The 19,847-nt window shown below is 43.5% G+C and overlaps 1 protein-coding gene across 1 annotated transcript in view; it reads right to left on the reverse strand.

The window, feature by feature from the left end:
* Positions 1-2,926: 2,926 nt before the first annotated feature.
* LOC307012371 (uncharacterized protein) overlaps positions 2,927-19,847 on the reverse strand; it is a 32,634-nt gene continuing 15,713 nt past the window's right edge. The window contains exons 13-23 of the mRNA XM_079638927.1: positions 18,715-19,584; positions 18,538-18,631; positions 17,425-17,532; positions 13,814-15,406; positions 12,904-13,026; positions 12,548-12,676; positions 9,468-9,660; positions 9,064-9,188; positions 8,458-8,648; positions 3,984-4,117; positions 2,927-3,867 (exon numbers count right to left, since the gene is read on the reverse strand). Of these exons, the coding sequence (XP_079495053.1) occupies positions 3,635-3,867; positions 3,984-4,117; positions 8,458-8,648; positions 9,064-9,188; positions 9,468-9,660; positions 12,548-12,676; positions 12,904-13,026; positions 13,814-15,406; positions 17,425-17,532; positions 18,538-18,631; positions 18,715-19,584 (3,793 nt within the window). The 3' untranslated portion in view covers positions 2,927-3,634. The remainder of the gene's footprint in view (positions 3,868-3,983; positions 4,118-8,457; positions 8,649-9,063; positions 9,189-9,467; positions 9,661-12,547; positions 12,677-12,903; positions 13,027-13,813; positions 15,407-17,424; positions 17,533-18,537; positions 18,632-18,714; positions 19,585-19,847) is intronic.

Genomic DNA, 19,847 nt, shown 5'->3' on the forward strand with positions numbered 1-19,847 from the left:
ATTTGGCTTAAACAGCTTTAATAAGCTAAACCCCATATTTTTGATACTATGCTGGAATAAAGCTCAGAGAATGAAGAGTGTTTCCCACAGGACTGTGTAAAGTGCTAAAAATAAACAAACAAGAATAAGGATTGTGTGAGAGTATGGGGTCTGGGGTCATGGTCCAAGGAAAGAACATTTTTTAAAAGTTAAATGCATCAATCTGGAGCACTTTAAGAGATCCAGTCCATATGCAGTGTGCCAACAGAACTTGACCCAAACCTCTTTTTTTAGATGTAACATCTACTTTACAATCCCACTTGTGTTTCAGAAAGCCAAATAATTAGACAAATATAATATTTTTGTGTTATTATTTCTATGACAGTAATAGCCTTTATATTGTAAAATAAATGTAAATCAATATTTCATTCAATACAGTAAGGGACAATACTTTTGTCCTAATTTCTTCACTTGCAAGAGATAAACCCAAAGCTTTTATTTAGGAGTAAAACATGTTTACAATTGCGTTTCAACACAAATCTACTGAAATGCTGTAATCTGCCCACAAAATGTTTGAAATGATGCAGATGTGTATTAATGCGTAACTGGCGCCTGCTGTTGCCATCTCATGCTAAACCCTCAGCACACGCAGAGATGAGTTCACTGCATTCATTCAGTGTGGACTGAGCCAGTCCGAGACCAGGAAAACACCAGACCACGAGAGCAAAGAGCACTTCGCTCTGACAGCGCTAACAGATACTTAGTCTTTAATGATTTGATGGTCGCAAAATGCCTTATTGCACCCTCAATTGAATTTAGTTCGACAGATACTTTGCCAAAGCAATATGGCACAAAACAACGTTAGACATTTTATGTAATTATGAGAAGTTTTAAAATGTTTTAAAGGGCACCTATTATGGAATTTTGAAATTTACCTTTCATGTAGTGTGTAACATAGATCTAAGTGAACAAAAACATCCTGCAAAGTTTGAAATATGAAAGTGCACCGTATATAAAGTTATTGTCTTTCAAAAGTAAGAGTCGACTCTGATTCATTTTTATGAATCGTTAGAAGACCGAAGCTTTTTCTCTTACTAGATGACGTCAACTTGTCAAGTTATTTGAATACGATACGCCCACTTATTGCGCTCCAAGGCCAGCAGGGAAAACTTGAAAACGTCATGGCGACGAGACGCTGTGTTCTGAAGTGCGACTCAAGTTAAGTCAGCATTTGAAGACTAAGTGACTACAATTCATATATACAACTATACCACAGAAGTATAGTCCGAGCCTTGTGCTTTGTTCGCGCCATTTTGAAGACGATTGCTTTACTAACTTGGATTCTTGGATTCGCGATCCAAAAACTTATAAAACTTGGATTCGCGAGCCGCAGATATTGAAGGAAGGTTCAGTTCCAAGTGTATTTGCATCAGCTTCCTCCTCCGTATCACAACCTGTAAGTGTTATTAATAATTGTTGCTTTTATGTTTTATGTAGCATGCTTAATAATTATTTTGTCTGTTGTGTAAGCACCGTTTAGCTTCTAGGTCTTCAATGGCAAGTGTATTGAGATATGTGAAGTGCTTGTCGTTGTTTTCGGAGTTGTCTTATAGAATAGATTAATACCTCGTAACATAACTGCATTTTTTTTTTTTTAAACGTTATGTTTATGCATCGGGCTAACGCAAACAAAGACTGATTGTGCTTTTACAATATGAACTCTGGGCTATGCTTGCATAACATTAAATTCTTTATCTTATTTTTAGTTTTTTACTACAAACTACAAAGCAGTGTATAATCATTATTATAACACAATTTAATTGATAAAAGCATCATTGTACTCCGTGTTAAACAATAAGTATTATCTCTGTAAACACTGCTGGGTCATCTGACCAATCAACGCAGATTAGCGTCGCGCAAAGGCGGGGTTTGGAAAAATGAGTCGTTGAACGATTCATTTGGGAGTCGGTGAGCAAATCAGGTAAAAATAAATGCATATTATACGACAACTAAAGTGTTTTTTGTCATTGCATGCACGTAAAACTGTTGTTGGGGACTCCCTAAACAACATTAGGAACATTTTAAATGTCATAATAGGTGCCCTTTAAACTGTGGCTGCACATTATGGCGGGCTGCTGGAGTCTGGGTAATTTCTGGGAAACTGACAGCGCTGGTCAATGGATCGATCTCTAAGTGAAGCGTCATTTTCAGTTCCACTTTCGAGCCGGTTTGCTTGTCGTTTGCGCCTTATAAGGTGTTGCTGAAAATTAAAATAACCTTGCTTCATTCCAAAATGAATCCGTGTGTTTAATGAATAGTCTACTAACTCAGTCAGTCTGCTGCCCTCTACTGGCGCAACTGTAAATATAACCAGCACTGAAGTCACTAAACCCACACCCATTCCCTAGTACACCTACATTTCAGTCAATATTTATTAAACAATAGCCATTATAAACTTTGGATTTAATATTTTAAATAAGTTGTAGTTTGGATAGCTTCTATTTGAGGAAATTTTTTTAGTGCACTGACAAAAAATGCTTTTCTCAGTAGTTCTTAATACTGTATGTAGTATTTTTTTTATCTCGTTTCCAGTCCAAATATTAAAAATTTTAAAATCAAGAAGCATTTGCTAGAGAAATAAAAATTCCATAAATATCTTTTCTACACATTTTTTTTACTATATAAATATGTTTTCTTCTGTTATTATTATAATTTAATAAGAATCATGAAAGAAGTTTATGCCCTTTCTATTGGCTCTATGCACTAAAGCTCTCAGGCTTTAAAGTTCCCGTCTTTTAAGTTGCCACAGTTCATTGTATATTTTGAATGTGCTGCATTTTATTGGTAAATTTTCCTTTAGAATTCGAAAGTTCAAATTCACTTATCCAAAAAAACACTTTTGGATAAGCGAGATCTATGAGTATTTTTAAAAAAAGTCTTGAAAGTTAACACGCTGCTTTAGAAGATATATTTATTGTAAAAAGGTCAGACATTACCCAGTTAACAGACACTGATGCTGGGGGTCAAGGCAAACACATTGAACAACACATTGAGCGCATTAAAGCGCTGATCACATGACCGGATTTGGGTGAACATGTAAACAAGAGCAAACCTCAGAGTTCATCAGCAGGAGAGGCTTTAGACCCACAATCCATCCATACGAGTCTCTCAGAGGAAACATGAAAAACAACGTGAAAAAACAAGAGGAAAGATGTGTGAAGTGAGACGCATGCAGATAAAACCAATCAAAACACACACACACACAGGTGAAAAGAGAAACTGCATATGGAGGAATGCGTCGCACGTCAAAAGCACTGAAGCTCCTCGCGTAAAGTCCGACCCGATGGGAACCAGATCATACATGTGAGAGTTGCATTATCAGCCTCATGAAGAGCACCAGGACACTCAAACGTCACATTAATATCTCATAGATAGGTTAAACATATATAAACATACATTTACATATTAGATATGATTAGATTATAATTCATGTGTTAAAGAGACGGACAATCTGATTGATACAACCAGTATAAGTGAAGAGTTTAAAAGTATTAAAACATGGACTCGTACACTGAGTCCTAAAAGACTCAGATGAACATTGGCACTATCAGTGACTGAGCACTGACACTAAAGCCTGTGTAAAAGTGTGTGTGTGTCAGAAGCACTTCCTGAAGACGATGTGCGGGCCAAACTCCTGGTACTCCTGAGCGCTGATCCAGGCCCCGGTGAGCTCAGTCCTGCTGGCCAGCGCCGCTCCCCCGCTCCACACGGAGGAGTCCCGCTCCGGAGGACTGAGGACCCGCACACACACACTCAGATCCGACGCGCACACACCACACACCTCCTGCTGGAGGCGCTCCGGGAGGCCCGGCAGCAGCGTGTTCCCGCCTGCACACACACCACACGTCATGAGTTACAGGTCCTGCCCTCTGATTAGCCAGAGCACACACACCAAGTCACATGTGTTACAGATCCTAGCCTCTGATTGGCCAGCATACACACACCTGACAGGAGGATGTTTCCCACAAAGCTGCGCCGGAGGTCGATGTCTGACTGCATGACGGACCTGAACACGCTCTCATGCATCCCATAATGATCTAGTCCAATCAGCTCCGGCCTGAAGAGGATCTCAGGAGCCCTGCGTATAAGACATGAGACTGTGAGGGGGTGAATCTGGAGATTAAGTCATAAGGTCCCTGATATACTCATTTGCAGCAGTGTTTCTACTGAACATGTAATTATGTGCAGCACACTTTCCTCTTAACCCCTCTGGGGTATTTCGGGTCAAAAATGGCCCGTAGCGTTTAATAGATATATATTTTTTAAATCGTAGCTTCATCGGAATGGTCCGAAACTTGGTGACTTGGTATATGAACACCCCCAAAAAATGGGGACTGGATTTGATAAGTCTAAGTGGTCGTAAAAAAAAAAAAAAAAGTCACACTCTAAAATGACCCCGATAGGAAATTAATGGGAAATTGGCAAAAATATGAAAATACATTGTTTTTTTGTGCATACAATCTACAAATCAGCCAGGATGCAGAAAAAAGGGACTCCACAGTGAAGGGGTGAATCTCTAAAACATCAAGAGTGCAAAACAGACAAAAAAACACACACACAAATGAACGAGTGTCATTCCAAAAGCTAATTTTGGGAAATGTCTAAAATAAAAGCAATTATTAACCAACCAAACAAACAAAAAAAACTTTGAGAACTTTGAGCATCTCTTATACATTAAAATCCACAACCTGAAAAAAAATAGGGAAATATGTGCAAAAACAACTAGAACTCACAAGCCTTTCTTAAAATATGATATTGCACAATAATTATGCTCACTACATCCACCAGATGGCACCAATCTGACTTCAAAAATTGTTTTCTATAGGCCTAGTCTCTACTTTAACCTGAAATACAGCATTAATAAAAAAAAAAAAAATATATATATATATATATATATATATATATATAATTATATTATACTCAATGGGGAAAAAATGGATCTTATTTGTATAAATATTAATTATCATCATCAAATTATCTCAAAACACCAAAGAAAAAAAGAAAAATTATTGAACGAAAATACATTTCATTGATTTTGCTGAAAAAAAAAAAAACATCTGAATCCAGCCCTCCGGGTCATTTTTGTGTCCTGAGTCCTGAGTGTGAGTCAAATGAAATACCCTAGAGGGTTAATGAAATATAAATGCTAAACATGAAGAGTCTTTCAGCTTCAGCTGTAAAGTGTCTCAGCATGTTTTACTCGCGTCTGAACAGAAGTAAACCGGGGAAGATTGACACCTCAGAGGGGGCGGAGCCTCAGCCACACACACCCATTACAACCAGCAGCATCTTTTTTTTTACAACCACCTTTTTCATTCCCGTTACACAGAGATGGCGCTGCTGTGAATGAGGCAGTAAGATACAACTCTTCAGTGGGTTGTGCTATTTCATGCACTTTTAGATTGTTCTGCTGATGAAACACTGCAAAAATACCTTTAACAATAAGTTTCAGTTGAAAAAAAGAAAAAAAAAAAGACTGAGCCGTGGAGAATAATAAAGTATTTAGGAGCTTCATACAGGTTTTATAACGCATGTTATTGTTATGAGACGGTTAAACTGCTACCCGAGCCAGGTACCTGGGGCAATGTTATGGATGTGGAGTCCCCAAACCCAGCACTCTGGGGGAGATATGCGTGATAGCAGATCTGAATCTCTGCACATCACGTGGGGCGGTTCAGAGCTGCGGTAGAAGCTGGGGCTGGCTGTAGTGGAAGAAAGAGCGTTATGGCTCAAGTCTCAGGCCTTTCTGATGAGGAAAGAGGAGTTTCTGGACGCCCCCGTAGACCCCAAGGCTAGGTTTGGCTCTACGGTCAAAGCTATGCGCCAACAGTGTGACTTAAGGATGGAGGGAGAAGCATTCGAGACCTGCTTACCGAGAAAGCCTACAGCTCGACCATATCAGCCTGCCCACCAGACTATCGCAGACCAAAGCACCAAATTTGAATGGAGAGGTGGTGTCAACTGCACAGGGGGAATCTGCTCAAAAGAGAATAAATTTCTTCTAAAACCTGAGCAAAGGAGTAATAAGAACGGTGCCGCGGGAGGAAAGCCATCAGTGTTTTTGCTCCCGGTACTTCGTAATTCCAGAAAAAGAATAGAATGAGGCATTTATATAGCGCTTTCATATGTACTAACTGTACACCCAAAGTGCTTTACAATCATATCAGGGGGTCTCTCCTCAACTACCACCAGTGTGCAGCATCCACTTGGATGATGCGACGGCAGCCACAGTACAACAGCACCAGTGCACTTACCACACACAGGTGGAGAGAGGAGAGTGATAGAGCCAATTCAATGGATGGGAATTATTAGGAGGCCGTGACTGGTAGGGGCCAATGCCGGTGGAATGTGGCCAGGACACCGGGGTTACACCCCTACTCTTTACGAGAAGTGCCATGGGATTTTTAATGACCATAGAGAGTCAGGACCTCGGTTTTACGTCTCACCCGAAGGATGGTGCTCTTTGACAGTATAGTTCCCCGTCACTATACTGGGGCGTTAGGACCCACACAGACCCCAGGGTGAGCGCCCCCTGCTGGCCTCACTAACACCACCACCAGCAACCTGGTTTTCTCAGGAGGTCTCCCAACCAGGTACTAACCAGGCTCAGCCCTGCTCAGCTTCAGTGGGCAACCAGTCTTGGGCTACAGGGTGATATGGCTGCTAGAAAGCCAGGCAGTGTGAACACCAGCTGCTGGTTAGGGGGAAAGGGGGAGGTCTCCGCCCTATTCTAGACTTGCAGACCCTGAACAAACACCTCAGGAGGTACAGGTTTACCACTTTACTCAGTTCCTTCGGGGATATCATATGTTGGTCAGAACGTTCTATGCAGTGGTCAGTTCACAGTAGTGACTGAAATAATTTGTTTTATTAAGGGGCAATATTTGCCACCTTAAATTGATTTCCAGGGGCATTTTCACCTAAATATGGAAATTAATTCTAAACGTATTTAGAGGTATGCATCACCTTTTATGTCAAATTCTAACATTCAAATTAAATTCTATTAGAATAAGACCGTACCACTGTCAAATTAAATAATTAAATTAAAAAACATCCTTGCAGTGCAGAGGTGACACAGAAGGGGCATCCGAACTGGCATTACTATATTTACACTTAATTTGCAATTGCATAAATAAAGCTATTCAATATTTAAATATGAAATTATTTATAATTTTAACATTTTAATTAAAGGGTACTTTAAATATGCAACTAAACCCGCCAGTAGGTGGCAGTAAGTCACTGTCTTAATAAGCGAGTTGTTGGAGTTTTATTCAACCGATTTGTTCAAACGGCCGATTCATTCATTGAATCAAATGATTCGTTCAAAACGCGGATTTCCGTTTTTTAAAAAGAATCGCTGTCTGTTGGACTACAGTTTCATTGTGAAATTCTCGTCGGCGAAATAAAGGGGGAAACAAACAATATTGACAATATAAAAAGTAACACAATGTTAACTTTATTGTTAATTTAACTGTATAAAATAGCACATTTGCAATTGTGCACAGGAAAACGGCACTCTTGCTCGTGATATTCTAATATAACAAAATATGATATAAATATAATAAGACAAAAACTCATTTGGGGACATACCTATAACTGCACTGACACATAACGCAGTGAAAGCAAGCATGAGAGACAAACGCGATGTCAGCTCGAACTCGCGGTGCCTTGTACGTAGTTAAAAAAATGATTACAATATCATCATAGTTCATAGACAATCCTAAGCACAAAGAATGAACTGACATTTACTCGTTCTCTTATACTCTCCTCTCCTCTCTCGCGTGCAGGAGACAGACGCAGGCTAATACACTGCCGTAAATGACTCGAATTGTCACGTGAACAAGCAAATCCACAAAGATAGAATAATAAAAATAATACGTACGCTAATTAGATAGTTTTCATTTGGAAAGCATTTAGATACGTCGTCAAAGTGTCATCTAAAATTTAAGACTTTTCATAAGTAAAAATAAGACTTTAAGACTTTTTAAGGCCTTAAATTTTAAATATCGAATTTAAGACCTTTTAATACTTTTTAAGGATCCGCGGGGACCCTGGCATATCTGCAATACGGGAGGGGTCTATCACTTAGTGAGATACCTAACGGATGTTAGAAAGAGAATGTTAGGTTCTCTTGCATAATCCCAGTTCTCTGATAACAGAAGTATCTCACTCACCTCACATCCCCGGTTGCAGACTACACGGTGAAGCGAGTTATATACCAGGGAGGCGGGACTCAGCCTGACAGACGTGGTGTAACTGGTGCTTCCACAGTCGGTTCCCTTAGTGAGATACCCCACTTCTGTTATCGGAGAACCGGGTTACGCAGGTAACCTAACGTTAGCAGCAGCTCTCAGTGCCACTGCTCTTCACTGTCTGCCTTGCACTAGACTGACACACACACACGAGTGGGTGAGTTACCGGAAGCGTTCGGAGGCCAGCGAGACGAGCCGCCCGTCAGGGAGTGTGTACTGAACCTCTGAGGTGGCCGATCCTGCGCTCTTCAGCTCCGGTTCATAATCCAGAGCCACACAGCAGCATCTCTCCTTCATCTCACGTACGATCTCCAGCTCCGCTGACGTGCGCATGCACACGCCCTGCTCCAGCAGCAGCTGCACACACACACACACACAGACATCAGTGATGCACGGGTTGATCCAAAATGAGCGGGTGCCTGCAGTCACGAGTCATCCAAAAATATTTTTTATGATATTCGGGTCACGGTCGGTCGGGTCGTTTGAAATAAAGATGCCAATTACAGATGCACAACATTACACACTGAAGACAGATGAAGAGCAGAACAGCTGCTCGTTAACCCCTTAACCCCGTACTCGCAAAATCATAATAAAAATTAGGATGTTGATGTCTTTTATCAGAAGTTTCTCAGCATAAGAATGTCAAAATGAAATGACACCTACCTTTTGACTCTCCTTGCAATAGTTTTGGAATTATTAGTCTTTATTTGTGTGTAGTTATCTTATTGGGTGGATTTAGGGGTCGGGTGTGTGTTTGTGTTTGTGTGTGTACCTTCTGCAGCTGCAGGGTGACGTCGGCTCCGGCAAGGTTGAAGCGCTGTACGGCGTGAGGGAGACAGTAACCCTCGAACACAGGAACACTGTGACTCACGCCGTCTCCAGAGTCCAGCACCACACCTGAACACACACACCTCCATCAGCACAACATAACACTGAACAACTTCAAAACAGGACGCTTCATTAGGTTTCAGATGACTTTACCCTAAACAGAATTTCATGCATCATATGATGCACTAGGTAAGGCCTCTAACAGGTTTATCAGATCATGTTCAGAGTCTGAACTAACAATTAAAGTCTTTCAGTGTTACTGTACAAAAGTCTTTCGTCGAGCGCCAGTACCGCCTGCAGGCCAGCGGGATACCGTGTATGTGGTGTGTGTGTGACAGATAGACTGACCAGTGGTGCGTCCCGAGGCATAGAGCGCCAGCACTGCCTGCAGGGCCACGAAGGCCAGCGGAACACTGAAGGCCTCGAACATCAGCTCCACCATGCGCTGCCGGTTCTGCCGCGGGTTCATGGCGGCTTCGGTCAGCAGCACCGGGTGATCCTCGGGACTCACCGACAGATGTTGGAACGCATGATCCCAGATCTGCAGACGAGAGCAGAGCACGCTACAACACTCTACTGGTCAAGTCAAGTCAAGATTATTTATATAGCGCTTTACACAATACAGATTGTATCAAAGCAGCTTCACAGTATTAAATTAAAATAATAATAAAACGTCCATATTTGGTAATGCTAATCAATAGTATTATTCATGGATTAATTAAATTGAATATCCCCAACTGGGCAAGGAAACGAAAAACTCCATCAGGTGACCTAATGGTGACCTAAAACTCCAGGTGACCTAATGGAGGAAAAAAAAAAAACTTGGGAGAACCCAGGCTCAGTCGGGGGCCAGTTCTCCTCTGGCGGTTATGAACTAGAGGCCGGATTTAACTGTAAGATTAAAAAATTATATGAATGCCTGGCTGAAGAGATGCGTCTTTAGTCTAGTTTTGATTCACATGTGTGAATTTACATTTCCTTCAGCCTGAGGATTCTTACTTTTGGTATAAAAGGGTTTTTACATTTGCTTTTACATTTACATTTGCATTTACATTTGTTATAAAAAATAAAAAAGCCACCCCAGGTGGAAAAAAAGTAATGCAAAAGTAACCAGTTAACACAATTAGTTACTTCTCAAAGTAACGTTCCCCAACACTGAAAATTAGTGCATTTAAACATGCCTTGGGAGCAGTTAGATGAACCCTAAACTTTGTTTACACCTGCATTACATGTATACCGATCAACCCTTCAGCGCAGGGGTGTGTGAGATCACGACTTTTGAATAAATATTGTAGTATCGTTACAGTGCATTCTATCAGTTCAGTTCTGGAGCCTCCGTCTCAATACTGTACAATGCAACGTACGTTCACATCACTTGTGAATTGCAGTGTCCTGTACCTCTGCATTAACGCAAGTTCATTATTTGCATGTGCTTTAAAGCCTTGCCAGTTCAACATGTTATTCGCGTGCTGATGCGCTGTTCTAGCGTGCGCTTTTCTGAGCACGTACACCCGAAGCGCACATGCACTAACAGCGTCTGGTTACTGGGCTAAGTTTTCTTTCGAGTCTCATTGCGCTAATACCGTCAAAAACACACAAGCTTTACATAAACAGTTGGTTATGTCTAAAGTGAAAGCAAACAGAGAAAATCTGGTGCTTGGGACATATGGGTGTATATTAGATGCGTGCCGGTCTTAAAGAGACAGTAGCCCAATAGTAAACATGCTGCCGCTTGTCCTTAAAGAGATAGTTCACCAACATTTTTTAATTGTCATTATTTAGACTCTGTTGTTCCAAACCTGTATTAATTTCTTTCTTGTGCTGAACACAAAAGATTATATTTTGAAGAATGTGGGTAACCAAACAGTTGCTGGTCCCCATTGACTTATATTTTCAACAGAATAAAATAAATGTATTTGGGTTTAAAACAACAAGAGTAAATAACACTTTTAATTTGAGGGAACTATCCCTTTAAATATTAATAAAGCAACAAATGTGTATGTCATTTTCTTTAACAAAAATTATTAGGGCTGGGGGAATTAATGCGTTAATCTTTGTGATTAATTTGAGATGTTAAAAGCAAAAAAAAAAAAAAAAGAAAATTAACGTTTTAATGGCTTCCTGTTGCGGCTGCTATTGTGCGTGTGCCGAACCCAGTCCCCATGTCATGATGAGAAGGACAAGGATGGAGTTTTAGGAGGAATGTTTGCATTTAAAAAGTTGCCTGATGGCACGTTTGACAAAAAGATGCTGTGTACAATTATCAGAGCTGAATTAAAATACCATAGAAGCTGGATGCACCGAATTTTCAGGCGCCAGAAATTATCAGCAGAAAATGGCATTTTTAGTTTTTGGGCGAAAGAGAAAAAAAGGCTGAAAATATAAGCCAAATTATGGCCCCTCGCCCCTCGGTGTTCAGGTGTCACAAATGGGTCTTTTCCGCTCTGTGTGTGTTGCGCTCTCTACTCAATGTTCCGCGCCGTGTGTGCGCCACGCTCTCAGTTCCGTGTGTGTGTTGCGCTCTCTGCTCAATGTCCCGCTCCGTGTTTGCACTGTGCGTTCTGCTCGGTCGTTCACGACCCAAGCGCTCTAATCATTATGTTGCAAGGAACTGAATGAAGAATAATATATTGATATTTAATGTTTTAATATAGGGCAATTTTCTGTTCCTTTTTTTCCCCTGTGTTGTTCAATTTAATTAGGCGAGTTGTTTAAATATTGATGGATTACAAGGCTTGGGGGAAATGCAAGCCCTTTTTTATTTTAGATTGAGCACTACAGCCAAACTAATGTCCCCAATTTAAAAACAAAGCCTTAGGTAACAGTCAAATGCAAAATAGTAAAACTAACTTGAAAAATAATAGTGATATGATATTTTGTCATCACCCACCCCTACTTCAGCAGATCCACACGCTGCATCAGCACGTCACGTTCACTGGCCAGTTCATATATAACAGCACTAAACATGTGCTCGAGGTATTAGTGACCCTGACTGAGAAGAGTCTGACTCAAGCTTTTACATACTTCCCCTGTTGATCAGATTATTGCAAGTCTACATCTACGATCAGAATGTAACTGGGATTGTCTAGGTGTTTACATAAAGGCTTTTCAGTGCAGCTGATCCACCAATCTGATTATAAACAGATTATCTGAGTGCATGTGAACCACAGCAGTAAATCGTGAGAATAGGAATTCATGAATGATTGGATACACCAGTGAAAATGTGAGGGCTGTTGTCCATTCTTAATACGGTAGTGTAGCGGTGTATAAATCTCAGCTCAAGTTACTCTCAGCCCATCAGCAGAATGTGTGATCAAACGAGGCAGAAACAAATCCCTCATGCAAGTCAAAGAACCTCAATACCCAACCACTGCTGTGAAGGGTCAAATAAAGCGGTTTCTGTAGTAGACCGCTCCGTCAGCACTCACCATCTCCATTTCATCCCAGTTGCGCACAATGCCGTTCCTGATGGGATACTTCAGCGCTAGCACTCCTCTCATGTGCTGGGCATCGTGCCCGATGTACACCGCTCGGTCCACACTACCGTTCATGATCTCCTGGAAAACAAGACCATCACCATCAGGCCAGACCAACAAAACACGAGGAAACATGAACATACGGGCTGAGTCAGTTTTATTTGACTAAAATTTTCTGATATATTGTGGAAGGTACTAATGTTTTATAATATCTTCAGGTTTTATCGTCCAGATCTAATCTGCTAAATGAGAATAATAGAAAAATCAATTTTAATCTAATATAGTATCGAGAGTGTGAGAGTGAGTACCTCATATTTGGGATGGCCGATGACCGTCGGGAACACCGTAGTTGGAAGATCCTGGTCTGCAAACCCAGCCTTCATCAAACCAGAGCCACTGTCCAGCACAACGGGCGTCTTATAGTCACTCATCTAACTCAGGACAGGGAAGAGAGCAGACAGCAGCTACAGACTCAGTGCGTCTCACGCAGACAGAAGACTCACTCCCCTCCAAACACTAGTGAACCGCCGCTGCACTGACGCCTCATGGCGCTCGTCAATCCGAGATGCAGATATGTACACACCTGCATCATTAATTAAGCACTTGAGGGACGCAAGCCTCTGAAGTATAAGTGAGCAGCTCACTAGAGTCTGGAGCAGAGCCTCAAATAGTTATGACTCTACTGTAAAGAAGTACTACACTGTCAAATAGGGGTGTGCGGTATTAACAGATTATATCTGTAATATCCGTTTTGTGCTGGTATCTTGACTGCTCCAGGCCTGACAGCGACTTAATCACTAAATCAATCATTTAATACTGATTTGTTCAAAAACGCTGATTAAGGAAACACTGAGATGCACAGCTTTGTTTGGAACTAATGTTGTTGAAAGACAATAAAAGCGTAACTCAACATTACATTTTATACAACAGTTGAATAAACAAGATCAAGATTAGCAATCAGGCTGACATTGGGGAAAAACCCTCATGTGACACGTATTTCTCTTTGATATAGTTGATATAAAGACGAAAACTCTGGGATTTATGCCCTTGCCCTAGAATTTCGGGTTCATTCTAACTGCAGCAATCTACTACGGTAGATTACGTCATGCAATAAAGTGAGTAACATACTCGACACTAATATCACAGACGATATACCTCACGCACCCCCCACTATGACCCAATGCAGAGCGCTTCCCTCATGCAGAGCCTGGTGCGCACCTGTCTATAGGTGTTGAGCTGCAGCTGGGGAACTGGAGATCTGCAAACCGCCCTCATGGAGCCTCCACCAGCACGGGAAACACCCTTGCTGCCCGCACACAGCCCGGCGTCCTCCTGAGGGTTGGGCAGCGCCTGAGTCTCTGGTATAGCCGTGGAGGAGCCGGAGGGCTCTTCGCTGCGCAGCACTGCAGTGTTGTTGTTATTGTTCTGCATGTGCAGGCCTTGAGATGTGCTCTGTGCGCAGGCGTCCGGTTCCACCGGTGCTCGAGTGCCTGTGTGTTCAGAGGCTGACGGTCGTCTCTCAGAGCAGCCGTCGAGAGGAACGCCTCCGGGATCAAACGCATCTCGCACCACACTGCTGTTCTGGGTCCAGGCCGCTTCACTAGCACTAGCCTCCAGCGCCGCTTCACTAGCACTAGCCTCCAGCGCCGCTTCACTAGCACTAGCCTCCAGCGCCGCTTCACTAGCACTAGCCTCCAGCGCCGCTTCACTAGCACTAGCCTCCAGCGCCGCTTCACTAGCACTAGCCTCCAGCGCCGCTTCACTAGCACTAGCCTCCAGCGCCGCTTCACTAGCACTAGCCTCCAGCGCCGCTTCACTAGCACTAGCCTCCAGCGCCGCTTCACTAGCACTAGCCTCCAGCGCCGCTTCACTAGCACTAGCCTCCAGCGCCGCTTCACTAGCACTAGCCTCCAGCGCCGCTTCACTAGCACTAGCCTCCAGCGTGCAGGTGCAGGAAGACGTCTCACCCCCGGGATGCTCAGGATGGGCGCTTGGGCCTTCAGTGGCGTCCATAGCTTCCAGTTTCTGATCGGCAGTAGAAAAACTGCTCAATACAAAAGGCTCTCCTTGACAAGACGGGTCTTCCTGAAGAGATTCTGAGAAGGGAACGGAGTCAGGAGCTGCAGGATCTCCGACCCCAATCTCACTCAAGCTTATGTTAGGAACGGACCCGCTTGCTGAACTCAAAGGCTCAGGAGTCGAGCTCGAGTCTGAGAGATCTGGAGGCGATGGACTGGCACACTCCTCTGTTTGACGGGCAGATTCGGGCCTACAGTTCCTCAACAACTCGCCGTCCAGATCTTTCAGCTTCGAGTTCCTCTCCATGACCGAACACTTGACAACTCTGCAGCCTTTCCTTGAGCTTGTCCTTGCCTTGCCCGCTTCCTCCATCTCTCTGCTCAGGGTTCTCTCCATCTTCTCCACCTCCCGTTTCTCCTCCTCCAGCTTCGCCAGGAACAACCTCCTCTCCCTACAGGAGCTGCGTGTGGTCACATGACCCAGCGTCTGTTGCTCCGCCCGAAGCGTCTCAGTGCAGTGCAACGCTTCCAGTTTCAACTGCTCCTCCATTATTTGTTTATCAAGAACTTGAAGATCTCTAAGCTCTCGAAGGATCCCACTTCTGTCCACCTCAGGACATCTAGTGTCCGGCTGCACAGGCCTTTCACTCGTTGGACTTTCATCGGCCAACCCCGGGGAGTCGAAGTCGCCTTCACCGGTTTTAAGAGTCTCAGAGTCTGAAGAAGAGAGTTCACTCAGAAGGACAGCATCCAATCCAATCACGCCAGACTCAACCAGATCTTTCGGGGACATCTGCAACAAGAAGTTAATGTTCAAATATTCATACTTCCTAGTTCCTCACAGCAAAATAAATTAAGACCGTAAATTAATGAAACTGGAGAATTGTTGTCTTTGCTTTGTGCAAGACAGTAAATTAATGTAAGGTAAATTAACCTACATTTCAGTCATAACAATAAATAAACTTCTAAGTTGTTTTTCAGTGCACACATTTCACAATGAAATATAATTACTGTAAAATGTACCGTTATTGCTGTATTACTGCTTGACAAACAAAAATGTATCTTTAAAACATAACATAAATAAAGATTGACTAACCTAAACTCCAGTCATAAATAAAAACAAACAGAATATATAATTCTGTATAATGGGTAGGGATGGGAATTGATAAGCATTTAACGATTCCGATTCCATTATCGATATTGCTTATCGATCCGATTCCTTATCGATTCTCTTATCGATTCTCATTGGGTGAGGGAATAAGAAAAAATTTGTTTGTTTGTATTAACTCGCTTTAATATCTGATCAGAAGACACAGCACAGAACACATGTATACAAATTATGTGTAGCAACCTCAGAACAAATCTAAAAGTAGGTGAGCTACTTCTCAAAGGAAAGTCCAGGGACCTATAACCACAGTGTTTCTCAACCAGTATGCCATGGCACGCTAGTGTGTGCCTTGAAAGATTATCAAGAAGAGTGCCTTAGTGCCTTCGCATTCCAAAAAAACCCCCAAAAAACTGCCATTTATGTGACAAAAACGAAAAACACAGACTGAAAACAGTCAAGGAAGAGCTTGTGCCTTTTGGAATATTAACAGTGCTCATTTGGATTCAACCTGAAACAAAACGTGTGTGCGCTAGTGAGTGAGCGAGAGTGAGTGCGCTAGTGAGTGAGCGAGAGTGTGTGCGCTAGTGAGTGAGCGAGAGTGTGTGCGCTAGTGAGTGAGCGAGAGTGTGTGCGCTAGTGAGTGAGCGAGAGTGTGTGCGCTAGTGAGTGAGCGAGAGTGTGTGCGCTAGTGAGTGAGCGAGAGTGTGTGCGCTAGTGAGTGAGCGAGAGTGTGTGCGCTAGTGAGTGAGCGAGAGTGTGTGCGCTAGTGAGTGAGCGAGAGTGTGTGCGCTAGTGAGTGAGCGAGAGTGTGTGCGCTAGTGAGTGAGCGAGAGTGTGTGCGCTAGTGAGTGAGAGTGTGTGCGCGCGCGTGTGTGTGAGTGAGCGCGAGATAGTTTGTGTGTGTGTGTGTGTGTGTGTGTGTGTGTGTGTGTGTGTGTGTGTGTGAGTGAGTGAGCGCGAGGGAGTGCGTGTGTGAGCGCGAGAGAGTGTGTATGTGCGCTTATGAGTGAGCGAGAGTGTGTGCGTGAGCGCGAGATAGCGTGTGAGCGCTAGTGAGTGAGTGTATATGTGCGCACGCGTGTGTGTGAGTGAACATGTGTGCGTTTGTGTGAGTGAGCGCGAGTGTGTGTGTGTGCGAGTGAATGTGTGTGAGACGGCACGCGATGGCTGGTCGGAAAGCAACATGGCGTCCCGTTAAATGCCTCATTATACTTCTGCGTCGAACTTCTGCCTCTGCCATGTTTGCCGCGTTCTGAATCAAAACAACGCAGCGCGTGTGTGACGTCATGACACATTTGCAACGAGCGGAACCGATACGCGGAATCGATACGCAGGCATACTAACGGTTCCAAGGAATCGATTCACTGGGCACCGGTTCTGAAGAAGAATCGGTTCTCGGTTCCCATCCCTAATAATGGGCCGCTAAACTCAACTCCCGCTTTACATTTATCAATCATTTGAGGAATAGCAACCCGTGTGAAATGAGTGCGGGATGGCAGCTGGTGTCTTCTGTCGAGTGTTTGTATTAGTTTGTATTTGCATGTGCTCAAAATTGTGATTGTTTTGCGATTAATTGTACAGCCCTAGTCAGAACACGTTTGGTTCTTAGGGAACCACATTCTCTTATAATAAACTCTTGGGAGTCAACACACATACATCGAATGGTCCCCTGCTCCTGAACTCCCCGAGAGGCTCCCACTCACCATACTGTGCTGGCATGCTTCAGTCCACACGGGCCAGTGTTTGTGCAGATCCTCGGACCGCAACAGCTCATCCAGGACCACCTCCTGTGCAAGCACATCCTCTTCCTCCTAAAAACAAGACATCATAATCAGGTTCATCAAATTCAACTGCAAGATCACTTATGTCCCTCCATTGACCACAACCCAACTACCACTTTAACTCTTCAAATAAAGTTTATAATGAGATTGTAAAACGAATCCATATGAATGGAGCGGTTTAGTCCAAACAAAGGGTTCGTTCAACCAAAACTAAACTGGTTAAAAGAATCAATGTCAAGGTTACTGACGGCGGGTCTAATAGGCTGGGTTCACACTAATGCACAGATCTACTTAACCATTTCAGATGTTATATCAGATATAACAGACAGTTTACATTTTCACATCCTAAAAGCATTTGGAGATTTAAGTGCATTTAACCGCTTAGTCACACAGCAGAGTACCGCAAGCATACTTCAGAATAAGCACGCACAATGCACCTAATTTTCCTCTTTATCCCTTTAAAGCTGCTTTGAAACAATCTGTATTACATAAGGTACTATGTAAATAAAGGTTACATGTAAGCATTTGAAAGCAGATATCTGTCAGAGAGACAGTTGTGCATTCAATTTATACTTTATAACAAACTGAATCAAATAATTTCAAAAGGAAAATGTTTTTTTTAATCCTGGTGGGTGAACAGTCGAGCATGAGCATGTTTCGCTCAGTGAATGCCCTGTGCAATGAAAGGGACAAAGACCTATATGGAGGCAAACATGGCAGAAACTACCAATTACAAAAACTTAGCAGAAAATATATAAATGAAAACTCATTTTGAAGACTCATATACACTGTTATTTTAGTGTAAATGTGTTATTTTAGTGTAAATGTGTTATTGTAGAGTAGAACACAGCTGTGTCTAGTGCACAGTTATGAAATATCTATATACAGAGTATGTGGCTTAGCGTGTGCGTTTTATTGAGGATTCTAGATTTGTCAGGGATTAAATGTACGCCGCTAGGAATGTGTATGAGACCACATCACGCTCCTTCATAAACCTGTCGAAGCGTAACCCGAGACTCAGCAGAGGACCCTCACCTGTAATATCTCAGCTGTTCGCTCTAACGTCGTCTGCACCTCCTTCAGCTCTTGCTGCTCTCTCTGAACCCAGTCGCCCAGAGACACCTCCAGCCTACCGATACAGAAGGACACGAGTCCTTAAAGAAGCCACACCACAATTAGACATCATGTGAGAGTCACCATGGCCAGCCTTACCGCTCAAAAGAGTCCGGCCTTAGGTTGTGCAGGTCGAAGGAGTCCCAGAGAAGAGAAGGATCTCCGTCCAGGGTGCTGCTGGGTTTCTCCGCACTATCCGTTAGGGTGCTGGACAGGACGTTTCCTACGGGATTCAGCTCTGACTCCTCGAAGCCCGGGTGAGTGTGCTGGAGTCTGTGGTCCGCCTGCGTCGGCTGGTCCCGGTCCGGGGGACTAGGGCTCCGCGGGATGGAAGAGCCGGGCGTGATGGTCACTGTATAGGAGCTTTCAAGGTCATCTATCGGGAGGCTCAGCCAAGGGTTTCTGGGTAGTGTGGACGAGCGCTTCACTTTGATCTCCAGGTTCACGGAGTCGGATGTTATTTTGGGGACGATCTGAATACTGGCCCGCTGTAACCCAAACCCTATTTCTTCAGGCTGTTCCTCGGAGTCAGACACGCTCACAATGTCCTCGTGAATCTGCTTCGACTTGAACACGGAGTCTCCGTTTCTCAGAAACCTCGGGAGATCCTCCCTCCGGCTCCTGTGATCCAGATGAGTGTTCCCTGCTCCGTCAAAGCCGGAGTCGAAGGAGCTGAGCGAGGGCGGCTTGGCTGCGGCTCTGCGGGGCGAGGCCTGGTGCTGGCAGTCCCCCACAGAAGTCCACCGGGCCACGTCACACACGCTCCCGCAGCGTGACACCACGAGCGCCTGCTGGACGAGGGCCGAGTCTGCAGCCAGACTGCAGGTGTGGTGCTGGTCCTCGGGGGAAGTGATGTCAGAGCTCTTGTGGTGACCCTTCAGGTACTCGTACTGCCACTGGAAGGCCAGGTGAAGATCATGAAGGGGAACCGCACGCGGGGAGGTCAAAAGTCGCCTCAGAGTCATGCATCTGTGGACCAACATCAACACTTGTCACGCAAACGGATTAAAAAAAGTTTGTAACCGCGATTTTGCTAAGTAGGATGAGTTTCTGGATCAACACACTGGTACAGGATTTCTTTAAACCAGTGGACCCTTTAAAAATACAAATTAGATTTTTGCATTTCCCTCAGTTCTAATAGCAAAAAAAGATAATCCATGCAAGCATTTCCATGACTTTCCAAAATAGGAAGAAATGGAGAGATTGATTCCATAGGTTAGAAGATGTCAAAT

Source organism: Phoxinus phoxinus, assembly GCF_949152265.1.
Source record: "Phoxinus phoxinus genome assembly, chromosome: 16".
NCBI lineage: Eukaryota > Metazoa > Chordata > Actinopteri > Cypriniformes > Leuciscidae > Phoxinus > Phoxinus phoxinus.